General features: G+C 42.7%; 1 protein-coding gene across 1 annotated transcript in view; it reads right to left on the bottom strand.

The window, feature by feature from the left end:
• Positions 1-3,373: 3,373 nt before the first annotated feature.
• LOC146640141 (C-myc promoter-binding protein-like) overlaps positions 3,374-12,262 on the bottom strand; it is a 94,901-nt gene continuing 86,012 nt past the window's right edge. Inside the window, exons 32-34 of the mRNA XM_085350219.1 lie at positions 8,478-8,640; positions 7,766-7,830; positions 3,374-7,307 (exon numbers count right to left, since the gene is read on the bottom strand). Of these exons, the coding sequence (XP_085206345.1) occupies positions 7,171-7,307; positions 7,766-7,830; positions 8,478-8,640 (365 nt within the window). The 3' untranslated portion in view covers positions 3,374-7,170. The remainder of the gene's footprint in view (positions 7,308-7,765; positions 7,831-8,477; positions 8,641-12,262) is intronic.

Below are 12,262 nucleotides of genomic sequence, written 5' to 3'. Positions count from 1 at the left end.
TAAAATATATATTTATAATTTTAATAAATGACAAATTAAAAAGGCATGAACATTTTTTTTGTATCAAAAAAATATCGAACCGTGACACCAAAGTATTGAACCGAACTGTGAATTTTGTGTATCGTTGCACCCCTAATATATATATATACTGTACTATATATATATATATATAGATATACACTCAACAAAAATATAAACGCAACACCTTTGTTTCTGCTCCCATTCCCCATGGGATGGACGTAGAGACCTAAAATTCATTCCAGATACACAATATAACCATCCCTCCCAAACAGTGGTCACAAATCAGTCCAAATGTGTGGTAGTGGGCACATCTGCCATATTGAGATAATCCATCGCACCTCACAGGTGTGCCACATCAGGATGCTGATCTGACATCATGAGTAGTGCACAGGTGTACCTCAGACTGCCCACAACAAAAGGCCACCCTGGAATGTGCAGTTTTGTCTCACAGCAAAATGCCACAGATGCCACAAGCAATGAGGGAGCGTGCAATTGGCATGCTGACAGCAGGAATGTCAACCAGATCTGTCGCCCGTGCATTGAATGTTCATTTCTCAACCATAAGCCGTCTCCACAGGCGTTTCAGAGAATATGGCAGCACATCCAACCGGCCTCACAACCGCAGACCTCGTGTAACCACACCAGCCCAGGACCTCCACATCCAGCAGGTTCACCTCCAAGATCGTCTGAGACCAGCCACCCAGACAGCTGCTGGAACAATTGGTTTGCACAACCAAACAATTTCTGCACAAACTGTCAGAAACCGTCTCAGGGACGCTCAACTGCATGCCCGTCGTCCTCATCGGGGTCTTGACCTGACTCCAGCTCGTCGCCGTAACAGACTTGTGTGGGCAAATGCTCACATCCGATGGCGTCTGGCACGTTGGAGAGGTGTGCGCTTCACGGATGAATCATGGTTCACATTGTTCAGGGCAGATGGCAGCTGAGAATGTCCCAGTTCTTGCATGGCCAGCATACTCACCGGACATGTCACCCATTGAGCATGTTCGGGATGTGCTTGACCGGCGTATACGACAGCGTGTACCAGTTCCCACGAATATCCAACAACCTCGCACAGCCATTGAAGTGGAGTGGACCAACATTCCACAGGCCACAATTGACAATCTGATAGACTCCATGCGACGATGTGTTGCACTGCATGAGGCAAATGGTGGTCACACCAGATACTGACCGGTTCTGGGTCCCCAGACCCCCAATAGCGCAAGAAACTGCACATTCCAGGGTGGCCTTTTGTTGTGGGCAGTCTGAGGTACACCTGTGCACTACTCATGATGTCAGATCAGCATCCTGATGTGGCACACCTGTGAGGTGGGATGGATTATCTCAATATGGCAGATGTGCCCACTACCACACATTTGGACTGATTTGTGACCACTGTTTGGGAGGGATGGTTATATTGTGTATCTGGAATGAATTTTAGGTCTCTACATCCATCCCATGGGGAATGGGAGCAGTAACAAAGGTGTTGCGTTTATATTTTTGTTGAGTGTATATAGATATAGAGATATGTCTGCCAGTACAGAGGCCAGGAAACAGTCATTTCTTTACTGTGGCAACAACACTTACGAAATATACAGACTGTCTATATTTGTCCAACACAGCAAGTATAAAACTTAGCTGTAGCTGCTGGAAGTATCTGAAAATGACACCACGCTGCTTAACTCAACAAACATGAAGCAATCATAATATATCCCCATTCTGTTAACAGATTTTCTTTAGTTAGTTTTTTTTTTTGGTGTTGGTGGAATTTTCCTTTAATAAGCAAATGCTTATGGGTAGTCTCTGAGCTGACAGCATTAGGTCATTTAAAAACATTACACCCACTCTAGTAGTATTGGTATGGACTGACCTTGCAGGAAATCAGAGTCACTGGATGCAACTTCAGTTTTGTATGTTTAGTATTTCTGGAACTATCATCCCTAACACCCTGTTCTGTATTTAACTTGACAAGTATTTGTTCATGTTTAGTGTTAAAAAGAGTTTTTGTGTCACTTAACTGTGGTGGAGAGAGTCAGTGTGTGTGTATCAGGAAGACACGCATCAGACTGTCTTAGCTGTGAGAAAACCTGACCCGTGTGATGTTTTCAGATGTTCCTGTTGTGCTCTTGTTGGATTGAAGTGGATGCAAACATGGATTATTGATAATGAAAAGTATCAATATTTCAAATTAAAATTCCATGCTGCAATAAATTATTTTTTTAACAGTGAACTGGAACAGTGTGCGGTGTTTTGGGGAACTGGAAAAGAATATGCTGTTCTTTTAATCTAAAACAATATATATGGTTACACTGGTTCTACCAGAAAGTATTTCCTCTTCCTTTGTCTTCTTTAATAAAAAGTATTTAATTAAATGTACATTATACTGGCTAAGTATAAAAATTGATGGTATGTCTGTTTCCCAGAAGTGATGCTGGAATTTCCACTTGTAAGTGGTTGCATAGTAGATTATAACGCCCACTCCAAACACAAATATGCAGATTAAACTACAATTAAACTGTGTGATGTTTATGCTAATAGCTAGCAAGCTAAGAGTGCAACAAATCTATGTCACGTTGTTTGCAGGTATGTGTGCGCAAAACCTCAGTATAAGGGAAAGGCCTTGCTGATGGATTTATGGGTTCACTGCAGTTTTGATTCATACTGAATAAAACATCTTCAACTAATAAAGATGGCGCCTGTTAAGACTGCAGACAGGAGGAAAAACCAGGCTAACAGTTTAACAATGACATGTCATTAGTCGGTTTGTTAGCCAAATGTTAGCTTTTCTTGAAACAAAATGACATTTGCGTTAACTTTTCTTACAGGCAACACAATTTGGCCATTTAAAGCTAGCATTCTGCTTGAGAAGGCTGATGGCTGATTGACTTAAAAATATGACGTAGCACTCATTTCAACACGATAAGTCAATGTATTCTTTTTTGTCCAGTCTTAGGCTTCAGCAGCCCCATTCATTATGGGTTGTCTTGCAGGTCCCTCCTGAAAGCTGATGTCTAAAGTGTGACAGTTCTTAAGCATTTAGAAGTTCTTTGACTCTACAGTCACATAAGGGGAAACTGGTTAGAGACCACAGCACAACCAGAATTTTTTTTAGCAAACATGTGCAATGGGCGATGAACTACACAGACTGAGTCAGACTCAACGTGAGACCATGACTGTTTGCAGACAGGTTGCCTCTCGCCAGCGACCCGTGCCGTCGTCTTGTGATTGCGTTGAGAATTCAATCCAGTCATTGGGAATCTTCCTCCTACTCACAATTGACGGATTTAAACATTAAATACATTTAAACTAAATATTTTAAGAAGAAGACGCTACAGACAGCAACACTGAGGGTTTACATGATTTTATTTACACTTAAACAGTCCTGTAGATCTGGTCGCTGTACAGAACGTCAGAACTTCACCACTTCTAAAAGGACCTTTGCACATGTGTGAATACACGGTTATAAAATGTGATTTATACAAAGGGCAATTCAAATGTACATGGCCCAGAATCTGCAAAATCATTTATTTTTACAGTACTATTGTTTTTTAAACACAACAGAAATCCACAAATGAATCACAGCCTTTCTAAGCTGATGTGTCATCTCCCAAATCAAAATTCACCAGTTAAAGAGATTTCCACACCTAAAGGTTTGGGTTTTTTTTCAGGGACAAAGACGTGCAACTTGTTAAACTTTTCCAGTTTTGCTTAGCCATGCCACAAATCAAAGACTTGGCTGATATTCATAGGACCTTGGTGATTTCAGAGTCAGGGGTCCTCCTTCAACCACTCTGCCTTTCAAAGCTGGATTAATATCCTCACTAAGGCAGTAACAAATATAAGCGACAGAGGCAATGCACTCCAGGGTCCGTTTGATTTTCTCCAACATAACATCATACGGTCTCTAGAACTTAAATAACCCCATAAGGGTTTTAAAAAATTAAAATATGAACTTTATATTCAAATTAAAAGTGAAGTAGGCTCTTTGCAAAGTTGAACTCTGTTATCTTTACACCTGTCCAAAAGTTAAATCTTTAGTAAATTCAATGGTGGATACAGACCTCAGGGTGTAAACATCTCCAGGTATCAAGCTTTTCATAAATCCCACTTTTTATAATAAAGTCCTCTTTTACTGTTTGTTTATGCTAGCTGAAATAAGAATTCTTAATTTAGCTTTAGTCTGATACAACACTAATAAAACTGGCTGGATGTTGCCAGAGTGAAAAATTTAAACCTTTTCTCCACATATGTTCCCAAAAGATTCTGGCATCCTGGCTGCTCGGTGGCAGGTGACAACCTGCATCCATAGACAAGCAAAGAAGAGACAACACAAAACACAGGAGCCACCTTGAGGTCCAAGACATTAAAATGATTTGGATTATTGTATTAAACCGATATGGAAGCAGAAGGCAATGAGATTAAAGTCATTTGATTCAGCCACAGGCTTAACTGGCTGCATGTGCAATAAACACTCAGATATGCTGTTATTAAATGACAGGTGGGACTTTACAGTTTGTACCATAAACACAAAGCTCTTTTATTAACCTCCGCTAAGACTCATTGATATCTTTATAGTTGGATAATTGTTACCAACAAATCAAAACTTCACTTTGGTTTTCCCTCCAGATAAAGTGATTTAGGTCACATAGATCAATTGATATTGTATGTTGTAAGGGTGATTGTTCACGCTATTTATCCCACACTCCACCCACAATCCTTGACAGCACCGCACTGCTAGTTAACAGCACCGGGTTCCTGGGCTTACAGATACCACCTTCCTCATCAAAAGGTAGACAGCAGCGCTTGCGCTTCCTGAAGCGGTCAAGAAGAGCAATCAGACTCCCTTCTGCCCTCAACACTTCCCACAGAAGCACTACAGAGAGCAACATCTCAGAGCAAACTTCAGAGAATGGTGAAGACACCAGGTCAGGTCGCCAGGTCTCCTCTCTCACCCCCACAGGACCACACACCAAATCCTGCCTGCACAGAGCTGCCGACACGCAAACCGTTTACCATCCTGCCCTCTAAAAAACGCTATCGCAGCATTAGAGTCCTGAACTCTCTTTAAATACACACTATCACACACCAATCCAAGAACTGTTGTATATGCAAACTCTCACACAAAATGTCTCTGTAACTGCTGCTAATTTGTACAATATTTTCAGTGTCTGCATAACATGAGCACCTATGTTTTTAATATTCATCAGTACAAAGATTCACATATAGTGCCTAAGTTTCTGCTGTGCAATATTTGTAGATTTTGATCTTAGCTGGGTATTCATGTATAATTACTATGACTATAGTGCATGGTGTTCTAGGAGAAACACAGTTTTGTCCCACTATGCAGTCCTTGTGTGGCCAGCATGACAAATAAAGTTTACTTTGACTTTAAATTTCAGTCTGCTGTTATCATCACGAATTAAAGAAATAACTGTGAATAACAAAAAAACTGCATAAAAGGTTCAGTATTATTATTGTTGTTATTATTATTGTTATTATGGCTGACTGTGTATATGTTTGCCATTTAAAATATTTAATTTGAACTAATTCATGCTGTGAACTCTTACAACCCCAAATTCATCTCTCGATTCGGGTTAGACCACGAAAATGAATGTAAACAAATGCGACGCACTCATGTGTAACTCATACCAGTGGCGGATGTGTTGGCTATTATTTTTACAGCCTTTGAACATCAAGTCAAGTTTCAAAGTAAAAAAACTATGGTTTGGTGACATGTTATCTTTTTTTGTGGTTGAGGTGAAGGTGGAGGTGTTACACATGCCTCACTGCTCCATCTATCATAGATTGTCTGCCATCCCTGTTAACCGCTCTGATTGAGCTTTAATGCTGATTGGCTGCAGAAGACTCACCTGTCCGCAATCTGCCCTCTTCCTCACCGCTATGTGGCTTCCTATAGGGCTGGTAACACCTCTGTAACACTGATATGTACTCTGACAACAAACACCCCGCTGAAGAAGACTAAAAGTGGTACTTTTCATGGGGATGAATAGCTTAAAGTGAAAAAAAATACACTTGATCTGGTAATAAGGACATATGCTCTTCAGTACAAGAAAAGATTAACGTGATCAGCATTCATCGCTCCCTGAGAGGATCAGGGTCATAACATTCACTGATTTAAAGTAATGAACATGATTGTTTTTTTTACAATGAAATGTGCTGTTTAATCTGAACTGATTTATGATAGGGTCTTTTACTCTGTCACTGTGACGTGTTTCTGCTGTTTATTTTTATGAAAAAACTATTTTGTAACTCTGATGTTTATGGCTTAAACAGTGAAAAACAAATGCTTTGTAAATGCAGGATCATGCTTTTCCCCTGTGTTTCAGAGAAGGGAAGGTAGACCATTTTTCCCAGCTTGGTCTTTAGTCATAAATACAGGACACTTTATATCAGATTCATTTGATTTTGTTTGCCTCACTCGCCTCTCAGGGCTTCTGTAAACCACCGTGTTGGCTTTACGTTCCTTCACTTTTCGCTGACAACTAGAAAGCCTGTAGATATATGCAATCTGTCTTCAAAATTGATGCAGATCTAATTAAAAAAGTTCCATCTCATAAAGCATAGAAAGCTCACTGAAAACACACACCAAACATGTACTGCATCTTTTCCACACTGAGCGAAAACATTTTTCCTGGTTTAAAACTGCAAGACGAGAAGACGGCCAGCGACCACAGGTCAAAGTCAAACACTGCACATAACAAAAGGACGGTACAATACATAAGCTGACTTTGTATAAATAAAGTTCCAGTTAAAATATTGCTAATATTAGTCTTCATATGATGAAATGATATACAATAAGAATGGTACATTAAAAAAATCCTTTCCTGTTTTGTATTTACAGGATATCTGCATCACTGTCACTCATTCCCAATGTAAGCTCACTCGACACTGCATGGAGAGGAGTTTATGAACGCTGCGTGTAGTGTTTCTGTCCTCATAGATAGAAGTCTCTAAAACTTCAGGCTACATAATGCTGTCCACAGTCACCTGTACCCCTATGAGCGCTTACAGAGTTCCCCCAAACATTCCCGTAGTGCACATTCGTGGTCTTCCAACTGGTTTCCTGAGCTAGTCTTAAAGCAACAATGAGGATAATGAGAGTTAATCATGGTGTGTTTAGGTGACTCTTTACAAGTAAGGCTCTCCAAAAGTCCTGCGACACTCCATGACACCTGTGCTCGGAGGACGGTCACAGTTGTGGGTCAGCTTCACCAGGTTGGGTGTAAGGCGATCGTACGCCAACTTGTACTCACGGTCGAAGGCGTCTGTGGGAAGAGGAGAGATCGGCAGCCAAATAACATGTGGGTGGAGATTTTTTCTTAAAACATTTAAACATGTCAATCAGTTCATTAAGGCTACATGTAACTGCACTCATTTACACTTTTATCTCTTTGAGGACACAATGAGGACTGGCTGAGCAAAACGGAGCCGATATTGGACTTGGAAACAAAACTCAAAAAAATCTTTAAAGTTCTAAAAATCTAATAAATAGCTCGCTAATACAATTGCTGTGAAGAGCAGTGATGCTGCATATACAGTTAGGTTCATTTATAGCTTATTAATACTTCCCCCAAAGTTCAGGTTTAAATGAATTCATGCTGTTTTATGAATTTTACAATAGAGTTAATCAAATGAATTATTGACACACACACATATATACGTATGTTATGTAAGAAACACTCTTTTAAAACATACACATCCAAGACATAAACTTAATACTCACCAATATCAATGTTATCTTTTCCCAGAGCCACCAAGGACAGGAAGAGGATGTCCCTGTACAAACTCCTGAGGAAGAAAGGCGAGGTCACATGCGATCAGTATAAATGGCAGATGAGTGAGTGCTTTAAACGTGTATATTTGAATCACTTTTTCCTAAACCCAAACTGGTAGGTCTTTCTTCCATAAACACAATAATTAGATGAACAGACACGCCGATCATAATGAGCAGAAGCACAAGGCAAACTTTGCTGCCTTCATGCAAACATTCAAGCAGGTATTAAACAGTCATGCTGTCTCCCTTTTCCCTCTCAGGTCCTGTTACTGCAAGTACAATAATTGGAAACTGTGTAAATTGACTGCTCGTTTGTGGTTGTCGGGGTTAAGTGAATGAAAATAAGAACAATAATCAAATCAACTCTCCAAATAACACTCCCTGATGAGCACAGTGCATCTCTCTGCGAGCATGTTTCAGTGTGTCACATTTCCGGACTCTGTGACATACACTTCCCACTAACCCAACGGCACTGACTAGAGGACTGAATTTATATCAATCCACAGCTGAAAATATTACCAAACAAAACTGCACGGCCTGTGTATTTTACACATAATAAATGCCTTATTACTGCATTTGTGGCCAATTTATATTACAATATAACTGGAAAAGCCTTCAAATATGAATTGTCCTTATACGTGACTGAACAGTTGGTGCTGACCTTTGCCTTTTGACCCCGAGCGTCTGCCCCAGCAGCTGCAGCAGCTGAGCCATCGGGCGGCTGACGTCGTTCCTCTGGATGCTCTTCACCATACTGTGCAGCAGCTCCTCACTGAACGGCTTTTCTTCCTCTGGGACTGGCCGAGACACAGGGTAACCAACATCTGGAACACAAGCACACACGCACACAATTCATCATGATTTTGCATCAGACATGTGAAAATAATTTCAATAATAGATCATCTGTGAAGAGTGGGCACTCTCTCTGATGAGAAGCACTTGGGGCTGGGTATCTGGATGGCATAAAGTGGTACTACACTTGCAGGTGTTGAATAAGTAAATCTAGTACAATAATATTATAATGAAAAACATGGGTTAAAAAGTGGATGCACAGTACATAATGAATGTAACCCGGCAATATACAAATTAACAACTGAATACTTTACTTGTCATATACATTAAAATAAAAATAATGTTATCTGTAGCTTTTAAGATTTAAATTTAAGAGTAATTATTTGTTACACGTTACGTGGTTCCTTGTAATTACAGTCATTACAATCTGTTCTGCCAAACAGTACAGTTTCCTCTCAAAGCTTAACTAATTCACTTCAGAAACTCTGCTAGAAAACTACGACTCAACATCCTGTCATGAAGAATTGTTGCATTTGTTGCTTTATACTTGACCAGTGTAGTTATCTTCTTTCTCTCTTCAGGTAAGTTCAAATTAAATTATAGTTAAAATTATATATTATACATTATATTATAATTAGCTTATTATAACAGCATGGCCCACTGATTGTGTTGTGAGAGTACATACATGTGGTAAAAATGTCCTTACAGCAGAGCCCTGACTGCACATGTGCACGTCTCCCCTATTCTGCTGTCTAGTCTCATATTTGTGCCTCCGCTGTGCTACATAAATAAAACTGAAAATAGCCCCCGAAATATACTTCAAACAGTTACCATAAGATTACATTACATGCAATACAACTGTTCACTGATATTTCTCATTTATTCTCAGCACAGAACTGCATTATTACTGCTCCTACCTACATACTGCTTCACTTTTTAATATAAAAAGATGGAAGTTTTATAATATATGTACACATATCCAGGAACACATATTACATTCATATTTTGCCTTTAGTTTCATATAAGTATTTAATTACTATTGATATAGTAAATGATATAGTAATGTTGTAAGATGGGCAGATACCCTCAGGGATAAATACATATTATCAGACATTTTCATGCATGCACAAAAAAATTACTACTACTATACTCAAATATTAGCATAAAATATATTTTTGTTTATGAAATTGTTAGAAGTTACATAACATACTAATTTCCTAGGATACTAGGGCCATAAAACACTGTCATGTCTATATTTACAGTTTAAAGACCCACCAGTACTGCAACCTGAAGCTCTGTACTAACTTCCTGTTAGTACATATAACATTGTCATGGTCTCCGTGCCTGCCCGGTCGGCCCCACAAGGCTACAATTGCTGTTGCTGTTTTCTCCCTCTCTGCCTGGGCGGAGCTCACTGTGGGCTCCCGCCCTTGGCCCACACACACACCTGACAACACTCACCCATCATCACCGGGAGCACTATTTGAGGCTGGAACACAGATCCTCTCGTCGCTGGATGATTGTACCCCTAACGTTAGTGTTCTCACAGCTCTTGTGCTTCATATCCGTGACTTGTGATTAGTTGGTGACCTGCCTTCTCGTCTGCTTCAGATCCCCCCCCCCGGACCTGCGACCTCCCTGCTGCGGGAAAGTGTGTGAGTGTGAGAGAAGAAGACGTGAGCGAGTTACCCTGTGATTTCCCCCCCGGAGTTTTGGATCCCTTCACTGTACATATATTGCACTGGCACTGTAAATAAACTACACCTTGGAGATACCTTACCGCTCTGCGCTTGAATCCCTGTACCAGATCGTGACAGAATCATCCAGCCACGGAAATGGATTCAGCAGACCCAGCGGTCTCGACTCCCACCCTCGCCACTTTGGCCGCGATGCTGGCACGCCACGAGCAGATGTTCATTCACCTTCGAGCAGAGCTCGCGAACCTCACACAGGCCGTGGCTCGGCTAACACCGCTACCGGCCGCTCCTCTGGTCGCCGCTCCTCCGTTGGAGGCGCCAGTTCCAGCTGTAAGTGTCGCGCCACCTGTTCACGTTGACAGATTCCTCCCTACTCCCAGGGCTTTCACGGGAGAGATTGATAAATGTGCTGGTTTTCTCACTCACAGTGTGCCCTTCAGTTTCGCCAGCAACCGCAAACCTTTTCTACTGATGGTGCGAAAATCGCTTATATCGTCCAGTTACTCCAGGACCGTGCTCTAACCTGGGCTCAAGCTGCGCTTCAGGCGGAGCCGGACATCACCTTTTCTGACTTTGTTACTAAGTTTAAAGGTGTGTTTGACAGGAAAGCCACAACTGCCACCGCCGGCCAGCGCTTGCTTGCGCTTAAACAAGGTAAACGCAGCATGGCTGATTTTTCTATTGACTTTTCTACCTTGGCTGAACAGGCGAAATGGGGGGAAGAGGCCCTTAAAAGTGCATTGCTCACTAATATTAATGAGGACATAAAGAATGAACTAATGCTCCGTGAACTGCCTTCCTCCCTGGATGCGCTTCTGGTTTTGTGTATGCGGGTGGACGATCAGGTGCGCGCACATCGGAGCGCACGCGCGCGTTCGGGGCATGCCCCGCTGGACTTTTGTGGGACCCCTACTGCAGCCCATGGGTCGTGTGACGCCGACACCGGGGATGGGGAAGAGCCCATGCAGCTTGGGCGCTCACGGCTGTCGCCCGCGGAGCGCCAGCGCCGTCTTGCCTCCGGTGAGTGCGTTTATTGCAGCCGTAAAGGCCACTCTGTCTCCTCCTGCCCAACGCTGGCAAAAGGGCGCGCTCACCAGTGATCGTGAGGGTGCTGGTGGGCGATCTGTCGAGTGAAAGCCCTCTCCCCAGGCTTCTTTTGCCGGCTACTCTGCGTGTTCGGACTGTTTCTCATTCTCTCTCCGTTCTCATTGACTCTGGGGCTGAGCAGAACTTTATTGACACCTCACTCGCCGCCAAACTGAACATCGCCTTGGAGCCTCTGTCACGCCCCCTCCGCGTTCACGCACTGTCGGGCCAGCGCCTGCCTGACATCACTCATGTTTCTGAATTCCTTTCATTATCTCTCTCTGGCAATCACGCAGAAAGGATTTGTTTTTTTTCGTTTAAGGCTCCTCTCACTCCGCTGGTTCTGGGTCACCCCTGGCTTTTCCTCCACAACCCGCATATCGACTGGGAGAAGGGTGCCGTACTAGGTTGGAGTGTGGCCTGCCATATGAACTGCCTCCGGGCTGCGGCTTCCCCCGTTTCGCTCCCACCCACGGCCTCGCCGTCGGACGCCCCGGACCTCTCGATGGTTCCGCGGGTTTATCATGATCTGCGGGATGTTTTTTGTAAGGATCGGGCGCGGTCCCTTCCCCCGCACCGCCCGTACGATTGTGCCGTCGATCTTCTTCCTGGAGCTCCGCTGCCGTCTAGCCGCCTGTACAGCCTCTCCCGGCCTGAGAGGGATGCTATGGAGCGTTACATCTCGGAGTCGCTGGCGGCAGGGTTGATTCGCCCCTCCTCTTCCCCTGTCGCGGCTGGGTTTTTTTTCGTGGATAAGAAGGATGGTTCCCTGCGGCCGTGTATTGACTTTCGGGGCCTTAATCAGATCACTGTTAAGAACAAATACCCTTTGCCGTTGCTTTCCTCCGCCTTTGAACTGCTTCAAGGCATG

The sequence above is a fragment of the Diplotaxodon limnothrissa genome, linkage group LG1, assembly GCF_057381915.1.
Source record: "Diplotaxodon limnothrissa isolate DT_005_m linkage group LG1, D_limnothrissa_male_GT1.1, whole genome shotgun sequence".
In the NCBI taxonomy this organism is placed as follows: Eukaryota; Metazoa; Chordata; class Actinopteri; order Cichliformes; family Cichlidae; genus Diplotaxodon; species Diplotaxodon limnothrissa.
This window is presented reverse-complemented; position numbering and strand designations above follow the sequence as displayed.